We start from the raw sequence: 23563 nt of genomic DNA, 5'->3' as shown, positions 1-23563 counted from the left end.
CCTTCTCCTGGTTGTCTCCCGCCGCCCTGAACCTCCTGTGTGGTCGTTCCATTCCTGACGACGAGACGGGCTCTTCCCGTGAACTTCCACTTCTCATCTCCGCTTGGCAGGTTTCTCACCTGTAGGCCCTTCGTGCCCCGCCGTGTCTGATCAAATAGTACCAAACAGGACCAGCCCAGCGCTGCCCCAAACCCAAGTGCACTTGGTCTCTTGAGCACCAGTTCCTCGCCCCTGAACCTGGAAGTCATCAGTTTCACACTACTCCGACTCCAAACACGATAAAACAGGACTTGATCTTTCCCTCTTCCCTGCCCCCTGCCCCCCCCCCCCAAAACCACCTGATCAGAACTTCACTCCCGCTCTGTTCCTGTTCAGTTTCTTCCTCTAGAGAGACCTAATCTCAGGCTTAACCATCTTAATCACTTCTGTTTAGCGACCCCCCCATATTAATTTGCGGTCCTTTAGGGTTAAGGATTGTATATTTCTCTTTCTTACGAGTCACTTTCTTTACTTCTGTTTTCTAAGTGTTGTGTAAGAAATAAGTGGGAGGATGTTTGTGGCATGCCCGGCAGGTAGCAGGAACTTTTTAATTGGTGAGGTTCTGAACTTGTCTTCCCTTCCTTAAGAGAGTCAGCCCTTCTCAGGGAGGTTGGAATTCCAGGATTTTTGCCTTTTACTTCTCAGAACTGACCTTAGCAGGGAAAGGCATTTGGTAAGATAGTCATCCTGTAATTTCTGGAATGGATGGATTCCCCACCCCCACCCCCAACTTGGTCTCCTTAGTAACCAGATGGAAGGAGGAGGTAGAATGGAGGAGGAGGTGGTGACCAAATGATGGGTGGTGCCTCTTTTGATTTTTTTCCCTAAGTAGTTGCCATTCTTTTTTGGTGGAAAGCCAGGAAATCACACACCCCTCCTCAACTCCCACATTCACTTGCTGTTCTCTGGTGCAGTGCCAGTTAATACTTTCCCTGCCCGAGGAGATGCACTGGCTGTTCTTTGCTCTCTTCCGTTTCCTCCCTTTGGTAATGTTCAAGATCTTATAACCCTCCTCCATTCTAGAAAGTTTATATCACCCTGTCGCCTTTTTAAATCTTTATGCAGTAGTGCCAAGAAGAAGGTGGCTGAAGATTCCAAAATGAGTGTGGCATGAGAAGCTGTTCCTAGAGAGTCTTTTGTTGACAGTTTGAGACTGGCCTCACAGAACGTGCTCCTGGAATGTGCTTTTGCTGTTGGCTCACTTTCCCAAGCTTCTCTAGAGTTTTCCTGCTAGACTGAAGTATGTTTGACACAGCCCCCTCGGTGGTGTCTTCCCATTCCATTTGTTTATTTTATCTCTTCTTTGTTTTGTTAAGTTTTACCATCTGTGAAGTACCATGTACTAGTCTATCCCTATGTGAGTGGTAAATAATCATCATCTATTCAGGTACTTGCTGTTCTGCCAAATGTAATGATGTGTATGTGGGTCTGAAAACTCTTAGTGAGAAGCAATGTTATACCACATTTCAAAATTCCAGAAAGTCGCCCTCCCTATCCCGAGAATAATTTGAGTTGTTAAATCCTGACTTTAGGAGTCTTACTGGTTCCCATGCTCTTAACTTTTTTCCTCCCTTAGAATGGCACCATAGAGCTGGGTTTTAAAATAAGATAAGCTCCGGGGGCGCCTCGGTGGCTCAGTCATTGGGTGTCTCCCTTCGGCTCAGGTCATGATCCCGGGGCCCTGGGATCGAGCCCCACATCGGGCTCCCCGCTCCGCGGGAAGCCTGCTTCTCCCTCTCCCACTCCCCCTGCTTGTGTTCCCTCTCTCGCTATGTCTCTCTCTGTCAAAAAAATAAATAAAATCTTTTAAAAAAATAATAAAATAAGATAAGCTCCCACTTAAGGGTTTTCTTGATTGTCTGTGATCTTAACCTTTCAAAGTAGTTCTTCTTAAGAGATTTCTGATGGACAGTTTGAAGAACAGCTTTTGACCAATGTGGTTGGCTAAAACCTGGAGTTTCAGTGGACTCAGGTTTATTTGCTTTATTTATTTATTTTTCAGTGAGCTGGAACGTCTGAGCAATTTGGTAGGCAAGCCATCCGAGAACCATCCTCTCCATAACAGTGGGTTGTTAAGCCTGGATCCTGTGCAGGACAAAACTCCTCTTTATAGTCAACTCCTTCAAGCATATAAATGGTCAAACAAGGTAAGGGAGACATGTCAGAAATGGAGCTGATATAGAAAAAGCCAAGTTTTCTTAACATTTCATAAATTCAGAAGGTGAGGGTAAGTTTTTGTTTCTTTTTTTTGGTTCTTGATTCAAAATTCAAATTTTGTTCTTGGTGGGATGACAGAGTTGGAAGTTTAATAATTTCTCTGTGAGCTATTTTGTAGTCCTTTGGAGTCTTTGAGGATTAGTCATGATGCTCAGGTAATTAATTTTTTTTAAAAGCCCTAAATCAGGTGTATTTAACCTAGAGACCGTGTTTAGGGAGGCAGCTTTTATGAACCCCTTGAAATTGTATGAAAAATGTTGTGATATGTGCATTCCCCCCCCCCCGCCCCCCGGGGAAGACTTCCTAGCTTTCATCAGATTTGGAGGAGTCCATGACCCCCAGAAGGTTAAGGACTGGTGGTCTAAATGTTCAGCCACTCACACTGTTTATGTTGCCTTCCCCTGTCCTCCTTGGAAGAACATCATGAGAGTACTGTTTGTTCGATTACTCTTTACTCTCTAACTACATCTGGGGGAGACTGTTCTAAATGTGCACCATGGAATTTGCTATTCATGGTTTCCTTCAGCAAGCAGGCCTGTGGCATAGACCCTGGGATAGCTGTAATAGGAAAACTAAACTGTAGTCTAAAAATAAGGGTAACAGGCTCATAATCCTGGAAATAGTTAGTTTGTTTACTGACAAGTTTATTTTGTTTTGGTGCTGTGCATTGTTGTGTGTGTGTGTTTTTTTTTCCCTGCTGATGAAGAACTAGAATATGTGTTTGGAATGATTTGGGAAGCTTTTTTCATTAGACTGTGCTGCCTCTCTGGAGACCATTGTTCTCACAGTTATTGGTTGTGAATTGCTCTTCCCCTCCAGTTATCCATCGTCTTTTCCCTCTTCTCTCTGGTCCTTTTCCCCCTCTATTTTGGATGAGAGATGAGCGTTGAGTTTTTCTGGTGTGCAGATTTTTTTCTTTGAGCTTCTCAGTAGTATTTAGTATACTTTGGTTTGAAGTGGAACCCTGGAAGCTACGTCTGAGATTCGGGGAGAAGTGATTGAACCTCTGATAACAAACATTTAGCCTATTAAGGGTTGTCCCCCAAACTCTGGGCTGCCATTGACAGAAAACCCAATTTGGTCTTGAGGATCAGGATGCCCAGTTGGTATGGGGATCTGTCACTCTCTTGTTCTCTGTAGGTCTGCTTTCCTTGGTTGGCCTGATGTCTGTGAGTGGTGGAAAAGATGGCCTGGCAGTTGTAGATTTGCATGGCTCTTATACCAGGTGATCTCCTGGTGTCATGCCAGACTCTGAAAAAGGATTTTAGCCCTGCTTGGTAGGTGGCCCTTATCTAACTGAACAGTTCGTTGAATCCAGGGCTGGGATTCTCTGATTGGCTGATGCAGATCACCTGAAGCACAGGAAGTGGGGCTCCTTGGAGTTGGAGAGGCAGTTCCCAAAAGGTGGGGATGCAGGGCAGATAAAAATTATTTCATTACCACAGCCAGACATGAGATTCTTCCAGCCCTACGCACATAACACTGCCCTATCTGGCTGTCCTGTTTGAGCCTCCTTGTTTTCCCAGGGACACTGTTGGTCATCCTTACATGAGTTTATCTAGGGATTGGGTGGGATCTGATCAGTAGGTGCATGGTGCAACTTACTTCCGGTTGGACTCTTGGTAGAAAGTCTTGCTTTTTGGTGTTTGGACACAGAAACTGTGTTGGTATATCACGTGGGCAGTGTTGTTTTTGGAATAGCCTAGAGCTGTGGAGACTTCTCAGTGGAGGGAAGACCTAGGCCAGTTGAGAAACCATGAGTGACCGGGACTCCTAGTGGAAGTGATTGGTTTCAGGTTGAATGAAGGTAGTTTAATTGTTTGCCGAATTTAATAGTTAGCATATTAAAATAAAAGTTCCTTCTACTGACCCTTACCCTTGGCTCCAAGATGGAAAAGAGGTTGTATTAAGGAAAAGAAAGATTGTGTTCTGTGGAACTTCTTGTCCTGGAGATGCTATAGATTCAAGTAGTTTGTAAATCCCTTAAGAGCAGTGTGAAAGTCCCGGGGTTTGGGGGGGATGTAGGGGGGTTAAGTCACGTCCCTGGCCTGGTGAGCCCCTGCACAGTAGCTGCCCGTTCATTGGGAGCTGCTTGTACCCTTGATCGGTAGAAACAAAGAGAACGATTAAGAGATGTTTAGTTTAGCTCTTATTTTGCAGCTGAGCAGACTGAGGCCCAGTGAACTGACCTGCCCACAGCTTCACAGCTAGACTAGAATTTGCATTTCCTGACTTAGGTCAGTGTTCTTTCCTCTAAACTTGATGCTTTAATCCATTTTGGCTTAAGGTTTTCGACTATAGAAAATATTTTTCCCCTTCCACATTCATCCTAGAAGCAATTGCTACATTATCTTTTATTCATGAATCTGTATGCATTTTGCTAATTTGTAATGGTTTATTGAAAGATGGAGATGACAAATTCGTGGTACGAGCGTCCCCAAACTATTGCTCTTGTCCAGGGCAGACACCACTAATCACCTTCTGCATTCCTTCCTGCTGAGGTCATGCAGGGGCTCACAGCTCTGATCTGGGGCTAGGCGGCCCCTGCCAATTATTCAAAGATGGGCTGCAGGGAAAACATGTTTTTTTTATTTCCATTATGATAGATAATGTCCTGTTTGACTATGACTTATTTATATACCCTTCCTTACTCTTGAAAGGTTTTAAGGTCGATTACAAGAATACATAAAAACCTTGAAAGGAAAGAGGGAAACAATGGTGAGGATGCCTTATGTACATTTCTTTAATAAACTCGAGAAGTAGCCCCAAGAAATAAGCCAGTATTCTTATTTCCAGCTGGGGTTATGGAAGCAGCAAGCAATTATATGTGTTTATTTTGCCTCTCTTACAAATGAAAAGAGCTTTTTAATTGCTAAAGCTTTCATCATTCATCATTTTACCCTCAGAGAGTTTAAACCAGTAAGTGCATTAATGTGTTAAGTGAAGTTTGGGGTAACTTGCCAATGTCAGCTTTACTACGCACTGTTGGCTAAGAATTGAAGGAAGTGTGGGAAAGGCTTTGATACCACCCATTATATGATGAACTTTCTGTTTTATGTGCTATTGGCCATAGAAAAGTCTCGTTCGTGCTTAATGACTAAGTATTTTCTTTAGGGGATTTTGTAATTTTCGTAAAGTCAGTTGGAATATTAATTACATGGTAGTTGGCCTAATTGTTAGGATAACACATTTAAAAATTAATCTAGTGAAATGATGGCAAATTGCTGTGAGCAGCACTTTCTCCACGCTGAATTGGGGGAAGAATTTAGCTTTTCACTATTATGCACCTATAGATAATTGTTCTGTAGAGGGATGACAAGCTCTCTTGACGATGGCAGAAATCATTGGCATCAATGCTGTCCTTGCTGTGAGACAGTCTGAGATTCTCTGGCTTCTTATGTTCCGGTATGCTGAGGGCTAGGTGGAATTTCTTCCGAAGATCCCTTGCTGAAGGTTTCTGGTGTCCTGTCACCAGGCTCTTATTTCTGACTTCGACTTTTATTTCTGACTTTTTCACTTGTTTGTGGTGGAGGCTGCTTGTGCATTTGCCCGAACGGCCGGTTGGGACTGCAGCCTTGCCCAGGTGACCTCTGAAGCAGAGAAGACCCCGAAGTGTCCCTTTCTTTGGGGGCTGGGATATGGGCCCAGAGGAAGGTGCCCCCGCCGCCTCTGATTTGTTTTTACGTGCTCATTTTTTCAGTTTTATTAAAGAAAGAGCTGCTTTCTATTCCAAGAACATTCAGTTGGCAAGTGTGAAGGCATTTCCTCCAGTCCAACTCCTTAACTGTTCTTCCCAGAATTTACATGGCCTTAAGTTACTGTGACCTTCATCTTGCTCAGATCCATCCTGGAAGGTGCTCCTTGTGGTTCTGCATCTTGGAGCTAACGCGGGTGGGGTTGTTTGAAATGGAGCCTCTTCCTTTAGAGACCCTGTCCTCTCTTACGTCACTGAGGAGAGGTGCTGTGTCTGTCTTGGTCCCTGCTGGGAGTCCCCAGCACCTAGCAGGGCGCCTGGTACTCAGTAGGCATTCCTTTAGAATCACTGAATGAATGGAAGAATAAATAAAAGCTTTTTCTGTTGAATTTTTAATTTACAACCCCTTTTGTGGTTTGCTTGCTTGTGTTTTTAGTGAACTATGATAAAGACATTTCCATTTTTGGCCATTACTGAGAAATCCAGTTGCACTCCTTGGAGATGAGAAATAGTTCTGAGGTTCTGTGATGGAGGCCAGGGCTGGATTCCAGAAGGGTAATTTGGAAGGACAGGTGAGGTCAGTTGGTGAACTGATGATAAGCTTCTTGAGGGCTGAGGTTAGCAGTTTTATCTACGACACTTGTCACCCATGTGCCCTTTCTAATAAGAGAGCCGGGTTGACAGCCGGCGCTTAGGAGGGGATGGGACTTGATAGAAGCCTTCTGGAGTCAACTGAGTCAGGCTAATTTGAGCTACGGCACCTGGAGTCAGGTGCTGTGTGGCAGCTGTCGTTTTGGCAGTACTGAGAAAACCGGGAAGTGGAGAGTCAACCCTATCAGCCTCTCAGGGATTATCCCTCTTTGTATTGTCAGTCCCCGATTTCTGTTCCTAGCGTTTTCCTTCCCACCAGGCCTTACCCCTGCCTCGTTCCTCTCTCTGATACACATTTGGGAACTACAGATTCATTAAGCAAATAGTGAGGAGGGACAGTCACTTAAATGCCCCCCCCCCCAAACCATAGTCATCATGACCTAGGACCAGGCCCGTTGTGGGATGGTCCTTATTTTTGCAAAGGTGCCATTCTTAGGGCTGTTCTTGCACCAACATCTAACCTTCATAGCCCCTGGTCATTCAGAATGGGCTTCTTCCGCAGCGAGTTTGACTCTAGGGGTTGCTGCCCTGGTTAGCCTTGAACCCTGTACCCTTCTCCTCCCTCTCCACCCCCAAACCTTGATACTGTGGGAGCCGTTATGAAAAGAACAAAGAATAACACAAACAGAAAAAGACAACAAAACAAAACCAATCTCCTGGATTTTTAGATACTGTTGGAATCAGAAGTAAAAGCAAGGATAGCGAGAAATGTCTGGGCTTCCATGTAAGTTCTGGAGTTAGGCTGTACTTACTCTGTACCTTAAGCAGGTGAGAAAGAAACTTTTAAGACCTCAGTTTCCTCCTCTGTGAAATGGGGATAACACTAGTATTTGTGTCCTAGTGTTGAAGATAACATGAAGCAATGCACATAAAATGCCTTAGGATACCTCACCTCACATACAGTGCCTGTCCTATAAATGGTGGTTTTAATTCCCAGGCATGGTAATAGTGGATGTGTGTATTTATTTATGGAGCGACAGTATTGCTCAGCAGTTCAGAGCATGGGCTCCAGAGCTGGACTGCTCCAGTTCACATCCTGGCTCTGCTCTCTGACAGTGGTGAGGCTCACCTCTGGGCCTGTTTTTTCTTCACTGAAATGGGGGTGATCATTGTACCCACTTCAGAAAGATCTCATGAGGCTAAATGAGGTGATACAAGTGAGCACTTTCCTGGCACAGAGTGGGGTTAGCTTAACAAACAGTGACGAGGACAGACTTCCAGGCAGCGCTAGCCTATCTTTCAGTGATTTCTGCTCTATCGCACAGCTTCCCAGACTTGAGTTTGATATATTCTTCTGAAATTCTATGAATCAGAGATTCTTTTAGGTAGTCAGCACCTTTCTGCCCTGTGGAAGCCTGAGTGTAGATAGCAATAGTTCACTCGTTAATATGATCTAGTGGGAGGGGGATCTTTCCTCATAGAACCTGGAGCTTGGGTAAGGGATTGGGAGGAGGGTAGCTGACCTCTTGGTGTGGAGCCCTGGGTTTTGGACAGGGTAGGATGGCACGTGGGAGTTGAGGGGCAGCAAAGACAGGGTGAGGGTCCTGGGGAGAAGCCGCAGGGAGTGAGGGGGCTGCAGAGAATGAGTTGAGAAGGGCAGTATATTGCTCAGGGCAGCCCATTTGTCCGAAGAAGGGAGGGGCCTTCTCACGTGGGCACTTCATAAGGCTGTGCTCCCAGAGCTCAGCATTCGGATTGGTCTGTAGGCCTCTTCACCTGGTGGGAAAACTCTTGTGGCCTAGTCAGGGATTTCTTGTGTTGTTTCTTTAGGAAAATGCTTGCGCACAAAGGCTGGTATAAAAAGAAACATTTGGATTCTACCCACTTTGTCAATTAAGTGCTCATTACTAGCTGGGCTCTGGGGTTAGACTCTTCTCGGGTTTGAATCCCCAGCCTTCGCTATCAGCTTTATGATTCGGCGCAAGTTACAGAACCTGTCTCTGTCTTAGCCTCCTCATCAGTCAGAGTGGTTTATAGCAGCTTCTGTGTCGGGGCTGCGGTGAGGATTGATGAGTTTATTTATGCGCACGTGGCCCCCCCCACCCCAGCACCTAGAACAATGCCCAGTGTGTATCGGGGGCATTCACTGGGGTTAGCTGGTCCTACTCCTTTTCATATTTAAAAAAAAAAATTTTTTTTAAAGATTTTATTTATTTATTTGACAGAGACACAGCGAGAGACGGAACATAAGCAGGGGGAGTGGGAGAGGGAGAAGCAGGCTTCCCGCGGAGCAGGGAGCCCGATGGGGGGCTCGATCCCAGGACCCTGGGATCATGACCTGAGCCGAAGGCAGACGTTTAACTGACTGGGCCACCCAGGCACCCTCCTTTTCATATTTTTGGTAAAGTGTTTGAAAGGCAGCGTGTAGTTGTGGCAGCATATGGGACAGAGGTTTTTCAGAGACCAGTATTTAGTGCTGGCTGTCCACTGGCTCGCTGTGTGACCTTATGCCAGGAGCTTTGGGTTCTAGCTTCTCCTCTAGGTTCTAGCTTCCTCACCACTAGAATGAAGACTTGGATGGGATGATCTCTCGGGTCCTTTTCAGCTTTAGCTTGGAGAGTCAGTGGAGTTACTTGTGCATTTCTGTGGTTTTGGAAATGAAAGCATTAACCTGGGGAGTGGAAAAGAGCAGTTCTTGTCCAGTAACGTTTCTTAAACACAACGATTGTGTATGCATCTCAGGATATGCCAGAACAGAGCAGCAGCCTGGAGGACTTGTGGAAAATTACCTTCCAGAGGTTCTCTAGACAGCAGTGGCATCTTGTAACACACCAAACATAAATGTTAATGAAAATCAAGTGATGCCCCTGTAATTCTAAATGGTTTCTATCCCAAGGCTTTGGCCTAATTCCACATTTTTATGGTTCTGCTTACTAGTTGTGGTTTCTGAAAATTGCCATTTTATTGTTGCCTGGAATCAGATTTGTGATTCTCTCATCTTTTTCTCTAAAGGAACAGGAATTCTCTCTAGAAGCTGCCTTGGGAGGCTGCAGAGGCTGCTGGATGTGTGTCACGCCTGCCCCAGGAGTCACTCTGTCTGTGGGGGACTTATCTTGATTCCCTTCTTGGCTGGCTTACATTAGCCTTTTCTGGGCTGATTAGGTTGGTGTGGTTTGTCCAAAGCCTTCTGTGGATTGTAACCAGAGCCTGAAAAGGGCGCTTTCTCTTCTCTTCTCTTCCAGGTATGTTTAGTAGAAAGGAAATGGTCCCATATCATTTTTCTTCATGGCGAGATGTACATTGATGGTGGGACGGAAGCGTATCCTTACAAGTACAGAAAGAATCTGATGTTACGCCTCCCTGTTTTCTTGTCTGCCCTTCTTCGTGGTGGTGTGAGCCCGGGGCAGAGCTGCTAGGTAATTAGTGCTTCTCTCCTGTTGTACGAGCCTTCTCTGGGCTGCCTCATCTTTCTGCGGCTTCACGTGGCAGCCCCATACCGATGGCACCTCACTCCGTCACCAGCCTAGGTCTCCTGAGATCAGACCCACGTAGCAAAGTGCCTGCCAGGCATCTGCACTTGGAGACTCAGGGGCCTGTGAGACTAGAGTCCAGAACTAAAATCCTGCCCCCCCGACCCCCGCCCCCAACCTGCTTCTTGTGCTGGGCCCTAGCCAGGTGCCCAGACCCTCACACCTGCTGACCGAGATCTATTGATTCTACTTCTTGAAAACCTCTTACTCTCTCCTCTCCATTTTGACTGCTCTTGCCTGAGCCCAGGCCCCCGTGATTGCCTGGGACATGCTGTAGCCTCCCCGCTGATTTCCTGCCCATTCCTACCCCTTTGAATCTATTTTCCTCTCTACAGCTCCCTGGGGATCTTGAGAATGTAGACATCTGATTGGTTGCTCCTCAGCGGTTTCTTCCATCTCTCTTAGGATTAGTGCCAACTCCCCAGCTGGCATTTGGAGGCATTCTAGTCATCATGCTGAGGGGCTTGAGTCCAGAAGCAGACAGCCCTTTGGCCAGATGCCTTAGCCTCAGTTTCCTGATCTGTAAACGGCAGGGACAGTCCTGCCTCCTAGGGCAGCTGTAGGAGTACATGAATCCTGCTCTTGTGGTTTAGCACAGAGTCTGACATGTTACCCATTTACCATCAACAAACAGTCTGGGTATAGGACTTTCATGATCTGGCACCAGCTTACTTCTCTAGCTCCCGTCCTCCCGCCCTTCCTCCTGAGAAAAAAGGAACCCAAAACTTTTGATTATGGAAAATTTCAAAAATACACAAAAGTAAGTACAGTCTTTTTTCAGTGGTGGGTGGGGACCTGAGTACTTTAAAGCAATTCGCAGACAGGTCATTTCATCACGAAAACTTCAGTGTTCAGCTTTCTTTCTTGCCACTCTGCCAATTCTCAGTTACAAAATCGCAGATCCCCATGGGGCCATGATCTTTTCGTCTCAGGGCCTTTGCACATATTATTCTTCCTTCTCCTTTCTTCCTTTGGAAAGCTCTTACTCACCTTGGTCTCAGCTGAGTTGTTACCTTCTAGGAAGTCTTCTGAGTTGTACCCAAATTAGGTCCCGGTGTTTGCACCTCTTATTGCTTTTTTTTCCCCACTCTGGCTCTTTATGACCCGCACAAGATTAAGCCTCGTCCCATACTAGGATTTAGACTTTGAGCCTCCATCTGCTGGACTGTAAGGGGGTATAATACCAATCTCGGTGCTGATGTGAGTGTCTAGAAAATGTGTGTACAGTTTCTAGTTCAGGGTAGGATACATAGTGGCATTTAATAAATAGTAGTTGTTGGCAGTAGCTATTGCTAAAGGTGTCATAAAACCATATTTGAATGGGTAGATTGAAGCCTCTAAATCTCTCTCTCTTTTCCTTTTTAGATTATGTATATGTTTTCCCTTCTGTTTGCTTCTGTTTGACTTTTTCAGATTGTTGTTGTTGCAGGGGAGGGAGGGGGTGAATGCCAGAGGCTGTCCCCTGAGTTCCCTGGCTGCCAGACCCCATCTGAGGAATCTTTGGGCTGGGGCCAGGAGTCCCCGATTGGGGGGGTGGGGGGGAGGAGGCTGCGGGTCTGCCTGGCCTATGGCTCTCAAGCTGCTTCCCGCATCCCCTTTACTTGGCATGCTCTTGCTGCAGTCCACTGACTTGTTTTGGGAGGCTCAGCTCTTGCAGCCTCCTGGGCTTGGCCCTGGGCTTCACCTTCTGCTTTTGCTTGCTGACTTGACAAAGTGAATAGAACTGCCCCCGGGAACAGTTTACTCATCTGGTGAGTTAGGCAGGGCTGTAACTCCTGTTTCCCCCTCCCTCTGTTGCCCTGGCACTCTTACCACGACCCTGTGAGTTGGAGGCTCTTTCTGAACCTCTGGCTTCATCATGGCTGCCCCGTGAGCCTGCTGCTTGCCCTGCCCTCGGCCTGGAGCACCCGGCACCTTCTTGAGCGCATTTTCTACTGCTTCCTCCTCCGGCCCTATTAAAGTGTGGCTTCAGAGAAGACTCTGGAATAACCAGGCAGAGCTGACCTTGTCTGGTTTTGTCCCCCAGCCTCTCAGCAGCTGTACTGATCACACCGTGCCACAGCCGCTTGCTGTCCAGGTCTGTCCCCTTTTCTGCAAGGTTGGGGCTGTGGTGTCATCTTTGAATACCTGGCGTCTGGCACATCATAGGCACCTAGTAATCGAGCCTTCCTTCCCTCTCCCGCCCCACCCTGCCACATTCCCAAACAAACTCTAGGGACTGTACCTCCTTCGACTAAGTGTTCGATCTCAAAGGGACCTCAGTGTTCCGGTAGGTCTTTGCCCCTCATTTTAGAGAGGGAGACTTCTCCAAGGCTATCCTGCTGGCCCTCTAATTGGGACCCACAGTACTGGCAGCTTAGAAAAGGAATGTCAGCTGAATGTCCAGAGCACCAGAGAGGTTCCTTCTGCTGTTAAGGCCCATCAAAATAGTACCTTTTACCTGCGATTTTGCGGCCGCTGAGCCCCCTGTCAGTGGAGCAGGAACAGCAGCCAGTCCACGTGACACCTGGAAGGGAACCGTGAGGACGGGTGTGATTCAGTGAGGCTGAGCAGGGCCCAGCCTGGCCATGGGCGTGGCTCAGAGGAATTGCCTTGACCGCCATGCGCAAAGCAGCCCCAGACCCTGAGATCCTGAGAGGCAGGCACCTTCGTCCACTTTAAGCTCAGGATCCGGTAAGTTGGGATCTTAGTAACTAAGCGGCATCTTTGCCGGGACTGCCTTGGCGCCCCTTACTGTCCTTGCTGGCCTGGGTGTCTGTGCAAGTATGGTTGTGTAAAGATAGGGGCCAGTCACCACTGTTGTTTTTCCCTTTTCAGCAGGAGTTGCCCTCCACTGGGTTCATGAGATGCCAGTTGCTCTTATCTTTTCCCTGTTAGTGTGTGTCTACCTGTTTTAGGGTAGGAGACTTACAGTGTGCCCTAGTTATTGTCGGTCAAAATAACAGTGGCTTCTTTGATGATTATTGATCACTTGTTAGTAGTTGCCACCACTAAGCATTCCAGCTTGGCTCTCTCCTGATGACTCCGTACAAGGTCGATTTTGAAGGGTGGGAGTCTACAGATTTTAAGTGCATACATGCGTTCAAAACGGTTGGGCTTGCTATAAAATGTTCAATCTTAATAATTCCCAAGCTGTGCTTTTGAGTAGTGTGCTCTTTGCCAGGAAGTATCAAATTCATCCATTCAGTGCCTACTTATTGAGCACCTGCTATGTTCTAGGCACTGTTTTGGACACAGCACATGAAGCTGATAAATTCCTGTCTCCCGGGAACTTAGCTTATATTCAAATCTCTAACTTGATCAGAGGAGTTGAGTGCCCAAAGCACCTGGTTTTATAATAATAGTATTTTTTTAAAGATTTTATTTATTTATTTGAGAGAGAGAGAGAATGAGAGATAGAGAGCACGAGAGGGAAGAGGGTCAGAGGGAGAAGTAGACTCCCTGCTGAGCAGGGAGCCCGATGTGGGACTCGATCCCGGGACTCCAGGATCATGACCTGAGCCGAAGGCAGTTGCTTAACCAACTGAACCACCCAGTCGCCCTATAATAATAGTATTAATGGTGGTCTTGCCCCCACCCCTTAATTTGTGGCCTTTATATGTCTCAGTTTACCAGCCTTTACCATCAGAAAGGAACATAACTCATGGTGTGCTGGGTGACTTAATGGGCATATGTAACTGATCTAGAACAGTGTCTGAACATAGAGGAAATTGTGTCTTAGAGTCTTGATATCTTAAATATCATCCTGTTTTTATAGCTTGGTGCATTTTAATTCTGTCATACGCTTAATGCAAATGCACATTTATTGCCAGTAATACACAGTTTTCTGGTTTATTTGTCCTTGGCATGTCACCTGTTTGTCCTTACCCTGGTCCAGTCTAAGGCTGTGCTTGCTTTAAGGGGTTCTCATTAATTTCAAGAGGACACTAAGTATGTATTTTATATTTGTGTCCAGAGGAGAAAAACCATCACTCAGTCAGCTTCAGGGTACCAACTTCCTTGAGGCTGTTGACCTCAGACCTGACCCAGTTGGTCTGTTACTATTGTAAGAGAATTCTCCATGTGTTCTTTTTGATGTGCTTTAGTGACTCTTATTCCCTGCATTTGCACCTGGGTCTGTTTAAGTTTCATTTAAATACCTGAAGCCCTGAGGGATGATTTTGCCCATGGGTGACATTGGCCTGCTGCACTGCCTTCTGGACCTCACCCGGGGTCAACCTGGGCTCACTGAGCACACTGTGCTCTCTCTGGTTGCCTGACTGCCCACCTGGTTGTCCATCCATTTATTTCTCCATCTCACCATTTAAAGCCATTCTTTATGATTCAGTATGCTTCCTGGAATTGAATGCATTGATTCCAAATCCTGCATCATCCATGGTGTCTGTGATGAGAATTAGAATCACCTGAGTTTCAAGATAGACCAGATTCTCGACTTCTTCTTAGTGAACAGAAAACGATTAAGTGACCATTGAAGAGTTTTGTTTAGTGATTTGGTAGTAGTGCATTTTCCTGTTAAATTCACTGTGGTAGGCTCTGTGTGTTATAGCTCCTGTCTACTTTTCTCCTCCTTCACCTGCAAAATGAGTTTGAAGACCTTTTTTTGCCAGGGGGTGGAGGGTGGGGAAAGGTGGTGGTGGTGGTGAATGCACTTAGCACAGGGCCAGCATGTAGTAGGCACGCAGTGGGTGTTAGTTTTCCTTTGGCCACTGTGCCCTCTACCCCTAAACATGTAACTGCCCTCTACCATCCAACCTGCCCTCTACCCCTAAACATGTAACTGCCCTCTACCATCCAACGTGCCCTCTACCCCTAAACATGTAACTGCCCTCTACCATCCAACGTACGTGCCCTCTACCCCTAAACATGTAACTGCCCTCTACCATCCAACGTGCCCTCTACCCCTAAACATGTAACTGCCCTCTACCATCCAACGTACGTGCCCTCTACCCCTAAACATGTGACTGCCCTCTACCATCCAACGTACGTGCCCTCTACCCCTAAACATGTGACTCGCACCAGCGGAGACATTCCTGCCAGGCCAGGTCAGCCCCAAGCTTGGTGTGGATAGCAAAGATGCTAGCTCTGATTTTCAATGTTAAAAGAAACCACAGAGGACTATGGAGGCCAACACTCTCCCATTCCTTGTTTTCCCAGTCTAAAACAGAGCAGTCCGTGTTAATTTTAATTGCTTGGATGAGCTCAAACATTGAGATTTTAATGCATTTTCACAGTAGCTCAGACAGCGTAACCACATTATTCTGCTGGCAGTTCATTGGAATTCTCGGCCAAAATGCTGTACTTGGGGACCTCTGCTTATAAACCCAGGATGTGGTAATTTCCCAGCAAGATGTCTTGTGGGGAATGTTGCTTTTCCTGTTGAGACTTCCTCCAAACAGTGAAGTGTTGTCCTCCTCTATGCCGTAGTGATGGGCAGGGATTGTTTTCGAGGAAGGTTTTCAAAGCTTTTGGTTAGCAGAGGGTGTCTCGGGGGAGTTGCTTTTATTCTGATGAGTCACAAAATGGGAAAGGCCTCTCGAAAGTCTCCAGTTTGCTTTTGTTCCTGACGGAACATTGACAGCCCCTGGGCCCGGCGTGGGCTGGTGGGCAGCCCCCAACCACCGCACCTCCTGTGCCCTCCTCCTGCTCTGCGGGTAACGGGCCAGCCTGGCCAGGGGTGACGCGTAGAGAGCTGATGTCCGGTGGACAGCTGGAGATGCCAGACTCCAGGGCAGGGTAAGGACAACCGAAGTTGAACCAGGCAAACCTCCCTGCCTTCTGGTGATTTCACCGAGTCTACACACCCACCACACTGAGCCCACACGTGTTCGGCCCTGTGCTAACACCGTGGTCTCTGGCACTTAGCACGGAGCCGCATCCTTGCTTAGTGAGTGCGTGTTGCTAAGTGGATGCGGGAGTGCCCCCAGCCTACTCTAGGCCATCTACGGCCGGCCGGGTCGTTTGCAGGCGTCTTCTAACTGGCTTCCCTGCCTCCCCACCTGGCTTTCCCCGAACTGTGTCAGAATTACCTTTGAAAATGCAAGTTTGATCACATAAGTCTCCTGCTTAAAATGAGTTGATGATGCCTGTGCTCAGGATTAAGACATACTCCATAGTGTAGTTAGTAACGGTCTGAGTCTGCCCCCTGTGCCCTGGCACCTAACCCCCTTGAAGCACCATACTTACCCTGCCTGCCTTCCTCCCTTCAGTCAGCCTGTGGATGGGCTCCACCCCTCTTTTTTGTTGGGCTCATACTTTCTCATTTTATTTTTTCACATCTTTATAGTCACATATTCAGAAGTGTCTTTAGGTCCCCAAGTCAGAGTCCCCTGCTGTGTACTTCTGCAGCCCGCACCATTGCCCACGTCATGGCCTGACTCCCATTGAGCTGTAAGTACTGATTGCTTGGACTGGGGACAGGGACATGTCTGCCTGTTCACCATTGTATTTCCAGTGGCCAGCAAGGCCCCTCAGAAGAAAACAAGGCAACAAGACACTTCCAGTTAAATCAATCGCTTAAATATCTTTGAAGTCAATATTGTAATTTTTAATTGAATGTGTTTTTGAGGGGAGGAGGTAGGGGCCTAGGTAGGATTTTGGTCCCACTTTTCTTTAGGGCTGGGCAGAGATGACTTTTAACCCCATTTGTCCCCTGAGCACACAGCTGCTGAGGTGTCTTTGTTTGGTTTACGCATTCCACTCACAGCTTGGCTTGCTGAAGGATAACGCATATTAAGTTTTTTTTTCTTTTTAAACTAGTTTGAGGGTACAAACAGAAGGCAAATTATCTTGATTATTTTGAGGCAGATATGAAAAGGGCAAAGAAAGCATACAGTGAAAGTTATAGAGGCCCCTTATGTTTAACCTAACACTTGGCTGCCTCTAAAGTGTGGAAGTGTCACTCCTGTTGTCAGAACGGGGAGAGGCAGCATAGCGTGGCCGTAAAAACATGAGCTCTGGGGCCATATTACCTGGGTTCAAGTCCTGCTTCTTCCCTTTACTGCTTGTGACCTTGCGCAACTTATTCCTGTTTCCTGATCTGTAAAAGTAGGTTGATAACAGTATCTCCCTCAGGGTTGTTGTGAAAATCAAAAGCCCAGGCTATGGGAGGATCAGAAGCATGGCTGGTTAGCTGTTGCAGGAGCTCCCTCATTGCCAAAGATTCTCTTGTAACCCTGCATTTTTGCCTTATTTCACTAAAGAGGGAACTCACACTCCTAAAAGATCAGTGAACTGCCCCCAACTGCCAGGTGTAGGTGACCAAGAAGAGTCATACATCATCTGATTCCCAGACCTCTTTATTCTGTAGTCTGCCTTGGCTGTCTCAACAAGGTAAAATCTTGGGATAGAAACTCCCAAAGGTTTACTAACCATTATGGAGTCTGTGTCGCTGAACATTTATATAAATCACAAAGGTCATTGTCAATAATTTATTTTAAATACATGAATGGGTTGGCAAAGGAGAATCTCTTACATGAATAGTAACTCCCTAATTTACCAGTATTATGTTTAAAAATTTTTTTTTTTTTTAATTTTTTGATGGTGTTGTCTTTACATTTGGCTGGCTACAGTATAACTTAGCCCCAGAAACCTTTTAGGACCACAGGCATGATCTGTGATCTTGGTTATTGCAGTACTCATCGGTTCCTGTGGCTTCTCCTGGCATGAGGCAGAGACGCAGGGACGGAGTTTAAGCTTTGGACTGGGGGGTGGAACTGTATTATATTCTGTGCCTGTTAGTTTTCTGCTCTCTCCCACCTGACTGGTGCTTGCCTGTTTTTGCTTGATAAAATATGTATTCTAGAAAAGGCCCTTCACAAAAGGCAGGAGTTCTCAATTTGGGGTCTGTGGTCCGGCCTCTGTTGGGTCCATGAATGTATGTAGGCATACTTTCCTGGAGATTAATCCTTAGCTTTCATCAAGTTTCTTTCAGAGGTCTGTGGCTCCAACAAGTTTAGGAGCCATCACTATGGAGGAAGAGTATTGTTTGTTCTTTTATTTAACTTGTAAACAAAGCATTTTATTAATAAAATATTTACACTCTTCTTACAGTACAAGTTTTCTAGTGATTGAGCGTGTTATACTCTGAAAGTTATTACAGAATACTGAAGCTGAAACAATATAATTCTAAAGTATGCCAAAGCAACCTTCATTTGCAAAATGATCTACCAGCATAAGTATAAAAAGCAAAATCTTACAACAAAAATCAGAAGGTCTAGGAATATTGTTATTTTAATACCACATCACCTCCAACTCTCCCTGACCCGGGCTGGACTGATCCTGCCAAGACTGTGGCCCCAGAGCCTCGAGGGCCAGGACTGGCAGGTGGGTGCGTGAATGGGGCGCCTTCAGTCTCCATAGCTCTGGCTTACTGTCTGATCCGAGAACTTGTTTCCAGAGATGTGGTTCAGCCTCCATCCCTCATGGCTTCACCCATGCCTTGCCCCTCCTTTGAATGGTCCCTCCCCTCTACGCTTTCTTTTCTTTCCTAAAGTGCCCTTCAGTGTTGCACAAATGCTTGGGAACACTGGAGGAGGCCTGCATCAGTCCTTGAGTTGATGAAGGGGGCTATTACTTGAGGCTGCTTTGGGGTGACGGGGGACAAAGGTAAGACTTGTAGATACCTTCCTCTGAAAGAAAGGAGGAAAATGTTTGGAAACTGTGTTTGAAAGTTGAATTTTGAAGCTGAGCCACATAGTAAGGTTGGGGGAGAGTCTAAAGGGCTTCGTGCCGGAGCTCAGAGAGGGTGACTCTCTAACGAGGGATCCAGAGAAACAAAGATCATAGCCTGGGATTGTGTGGTGGCCCCAGTAACAGCTCCCTCTGTGCTCATTCCCCTGACTGGTGGAAGAGGACCGGCCTGCACAGAATCTGCTTTATGGCATGCCCGTGTCCCACGGTATGGAGGGAACCAGCAGCCAGAAAGCCCAAGGCGCTGCTGTAGAACTTCTCTGTTCAGTCTTGTCACTTGTTCCTTTGGCCCAGCTCCTGGCCGTGTCTCTCTGCTGGTGGCCGTGTGTTTGCAGTTCTACAGGATTGTGTCACTGTTTCTTTACCCCGTAGCGGGGACTCGCAAATTCTACCACTCCTCTCTACACATGGGAGCACATTTCTGCTACTCATTTGTGCTTTCACAGAAGAAATGGAGACTGAGTTTTCGTTAATTGGTTAATATTTTTTCTACCTTGGACCGCCCCTCCCCCCCGGCAGTGTGGGTATGGAGGCTGAATCCAGGCTCTGCAGTTTATTTACCGTGTGACCTTGGGGAGGCCGCTGGGTGTCTCTTGAGCTCAGTTTCCACTTCTTTAAGTGGGGATGATGATAGTTCTTACCTTCTTGGGTGATCAGCATTGGGTAAAGAACTTAGCTCAGAGCTCAATAAATGTAAGCTCTCAGGAGCTTGCTAATGAAATATATTAGTGAAGATTGATACTAACAAACTGATTACTAACCTGACCTCCTCCTAACAATTCCCACTAAGGAGGTTGGTGAGAGAGGGCATGAGGCCCAGTCACACACCTCAGCAGGCAGAGATCTTGAGCTGTGTTTTGGGCAAGGCATATTAATGGCTCCTTCCACCCCCGTCCCCCCACCCCCCAATTTTGGCTTTCCTGAGGATTTATTTCCAAACGTGATGTGTAAATGGCTGTGGGTGTTCAGGCTGTAATGGATCTTGTGTTTAAGGCTTCCATTGTCACGGCTCAGCAGAGCCCTCCCTGCGCCCGCCCCTCAGATGGCTCGGCTCGTGACTGCACCTCGTCTGCCCCCATCACCTGCCAGCTCCGATTTGGGGGCTGTGACGCGCAGCCTTGGAGTGGTTCAGCAGGTTGCCCTTAGGAGAAGCTAGGCACTGGAGCTTGCCAGCGCAATTTGTAATTGATTAATTTATTTAATCTAACTATCTTGTATCAACCTGAGAGGATAATTATGCGCAAATTACTGTTTAAACTTGAAGCTTGTCTCCCTTTAACTAAGCCCCATGCTGGTCTATAGCTCTTCACTGAAGTCATTCTGAGGGTGATTCTGTCTCCTCTTGCCCTCCCTGAGATAACCAGCCTCTATCTGAAGTGAATGCTCTAGTTTGAGTTAGATGCTTTTAAGAGAGGGAAAGCACTTGTTTGGATTCTGATCCCGTAGGTCATGTCTCACTTGTGGAGAACTGTTCTCTTTTATCTTGGCCTGTGAGTTACTTTCAGTTTCTCCAGTGTAGTGAGGATAGGTCGTCCATCCACTGCTGCCGCTTCCTTCTTTCAGATACGGTGGGATTTCCAGGATGGAGCCAGAGTGGGTTTATTGATTCTTTTCAGGGATGGGAAGGAGGTGTGGACGCTGCGGGGTGGCACAAGCACAAAATCCCTTCTGTTTTACTGAATGTAACGTGCCATTGATTGTAAGATGTATGATGATTTTATGTACCGCCCAGAAAGACAAAGCACAGCCACAGACAGATTTTCAGACACAGTGATCGTAGGATGCATCGTGACTTCGGACGGTTTTGGAATAAGTGAAATGTGCTACACTGATAATAGGTCTGGTTATAAAATCCTTAACTTTTCACCGAAGTTGTAGAGATGTGCATCTGGAGGGCACAGACATACATTGTCATACAGTGCCCTTCACATGACCTTCCAATTGCTAAAAATAGTATGTACTTTGCCGCTCTGTGCGTAGGGAGAAGGGACTAGAATCCCTATATAGTATGTGTCATATCACGCTTTTTATGTATGGCTCTCAAATGCTCACGTTCAACATATTTTCACTCAGCCTAATATAAAGATTTTACTTTTATAATTGGTGGCCAAGTCTCATGTAATTCTTAGTGTTAAAAAAGATAAGATTGGTACTTTTGATATTTTTTTTCCCTTGAGCACAGAACATTCTATTGTTTGTTTCACTCTCAGGGAGGCACAGTCATGACATCTCCATCGGGGTCATCAGGGAGGGGCTGAGGAATTCGAGGGGGTGCATTGATGATTCTGGCACCTTGAAGAAAGATAAACTTGGTTTTCTGCCTTCAGAGGGCTTATTACCAGTACTAAATTCAGGGAGTCTTTTCATTTTGATCAGTAATGTGTGGGGTCACCTGCTAGAAAACCCCTGGTGTAGGCAGAATTTTCTTGTTGCCAGCTAATTTTGTATCTGGAAATTTAAGTTCTGGCTTCTCATTCGCTTTGATATGTGCTCATATTTATCCTAGAGTAATTCAAGTTTACTGAGGTCCCACCTAAATTATTCCTGATTACTTCAGGCAGAAGGAAACTGGCCACAGATGCAAGAGAACATTTAAATGCCTTACTGAATGTGACCTGTGGTCCATGTAGCCCAGCTCTGTATTCCCTCTTTAGGGCATACTGGGCACTTTCATACCTTCTCTGGGGCTGTGCCCATGTGTGGTTCCCCCAAAGAAATGATTGTCACAGCACGCCATAGCCCAGATTCCCAACCATGATCTCACTTGGTCCTCCCAGTGACTTCTGAATCGGGCCAGTTGAACATGGAGGTCCCTGCTGGTTGGCTGAAGACCCCAAGGCTCATGGAAGGCAGGTGCTTTGCCTGACACCAGACAGCTTTGAAACGGCCATGGCCTGGGCTTTTTCCCTGACCCCACTCTCTCTCCCTTTAGAGATTCAAACAAGCCATAACACTTTAAATAATCCTTGCTTAATGGAGTTGGCTGAGGATCATCTCAGCTGATGCAGGCTTACTTTTGCCTTTGTCTAGACTCCTTTGGTTGCAAGGAAGAGATTCACTTGAGTTCATGTAAGCAAAAGGGGGGCATTTATTGGGTGTTTTATGGAACCAGTGGGCGGGAAATAGAGCTAGGCTTTCCTAAGAGGCTGGCACCAAAAACCAGAGGATATCAGGAACTAGAGCAACTCCTCTGCCGGGAGGACTGACCCATGGTTCCTTGTCCTTGCTGCTTTGTGTGTCTCCATCAGGCTTTCCAGCACAGGCAGGTGTAGACAGGTGCACTTGGGGTAGGACAGCCTCATGGCCTCTGACTTTACATCACCTCAGTTTAGGTGAACAGTGTGGGCTGGATGAAGAACCTTTCAGTTCCACTCTCCAAGAGGGAATCTGGAGTCTGCTGTTTTTTATGGTCTAATGACTATGTCCATGGAGATGGGCCACTCTTGGAGCAAGAGGTCATGTGGAGCTGGTCCAGAAGCTTCTTCTGCAAGGTCATGCCCTCGGGTCCCCTGTCTGTCCCTTCTTCTCCTTGACTCTGAAAGTTGGAAAGTTGCTTTTCTGAAGTGGCACTTACCTGCTAGGAAGCTGGGGATACTTTCCCCTGGCGGTGCTTGTGTCATTGCTGGGGCGGGAGATGGTCTGCGCCTGACTGTTCACCAGGGAGTCTGCTGCGGGAGTTTGAGTTTCATTCTTCCTCTTCCCTGTCATGACCGCAGCACTAGGAGCCCGTTCAGATGCAGGAAGATTAATCTGAATCCTTCACAGGAGCGGGGTATGTTGTAGGACTAACAGTGAGCTGCAGAAACCACCAGCATTTGTCCTGCATAACGAGGTGTCCATGAGGCAGGCAGGATATAAACAGCGTGCTGTAGTTGTTGTGCCGGAAATGGGAGCAAGGGTTCTTTCTGCCTGTTCATGTGTGAGGGTCAAGTTGCAACGTTCGCTCCACAGTAGTGTGATGTGATGATTAAGCCGTTGGGGTCTGTCTGAGGCCTGGTCAAACTTTGCCTCAACCACTTCCTCCGTCGGTGTCCTGGGGGCAAACCCCTTTGGGCCTCCTCATCTGCAAAACGGGCCTTACTCACAGCAGCTACCTCCCTGGGTTGTTGTTGGGGTTCAGTGAATTGATACACCTAAAGCATTTAGAACGATGTCTGGCATATAATAAGGGCTCAATAAATAGCCATTTTTCTTAGCATTATTAATCATTACCATTGTGCGGTGGTGGGTGGAGGTTGAACTGAAATGAGATGTTTGCGTTCCCTGTGGATTTAACGGTCCTGGCTGCTCTTGACTCCCGTGAATGGATAGATAATGGGGAGTCCTCTCTGCACTGACTTTAGTCCAAATGCTTTACCCTTCCTAATGTTCTGTCTTGGAAGCAGCTCCTCAGTGCTAGGAGTGAGCTTAAGGCATCTTAATAGTAGCAGATTTCATTTGTGGTTTGGAGGATGAGTTGACCCACATCTAAATCCTTCTTGATTTAATCGTCTTTGCTGTCCTGTTTGATATTGTAAATATTAATTTCGTCTGGTTGCGTATGTGGTTTTCAGTGGTCCCGAGGTTAATTACTGTATTTTGTTTATAAAGTAGTCATAGAAGGATAGGCGCATCGCAGAGACCTTACAGAAGCTCAGTCCCAGTTGTGGCCTGCAGACTTGCAATGAGACTTGATGAGCATTAGTAAGAAAATAATTTCCAGTTCCTTATAGATTTGGCTTATTACATTCCTACTGGAGTCTTCTGTTTCAAGAAATATCTAGGGCATAACAATTTATTACTGTTTGCTATTTGTTGACAGAAG

General features: G+C 46.6%; 1 protein-coding gene across 1 annotated transcript in view; it reads left to right on the top strand.

The window, feature by feature from the left end:
- MED27 (mediator complex subunit 27) overlaps nt 1-23563 on the top strand; it is a 201931-nt gene that overhangs the window by 409 nt on the left and 177959 nt on the right. The window contains exon 2 of the mRNA XM_028090530.1: nt 2042-2186. Coding sequence (XP_027946331.1) covers nt 2042-2186 — 145 coding nt within the window. The remainder of the gene's footprint in view (nt 1-2041; nt 2187-23563) is intronic.

This window comes from Eumetopias jubatus, unplaced genomic scaffold (assembly GCF_037043125.1).
Source record: "Eumetopias jubatus isolate StellerSeaLion01/CBP00866 unplaced genomic scaffold, mEumJub1_p1.0 scaffold_15, whole genome shotgun sequence".
Lineage (NCBI taxonomy): Eukaryota > Metazoa > Chordata > Mammalia > Carnivora > Otariidae > Eumetopias > Eumetopias jubatus.
Note: the sequence above shows the minus strand (reverse complement) of the source record. Positions and strands in the feature narration are given on the sequence as shown.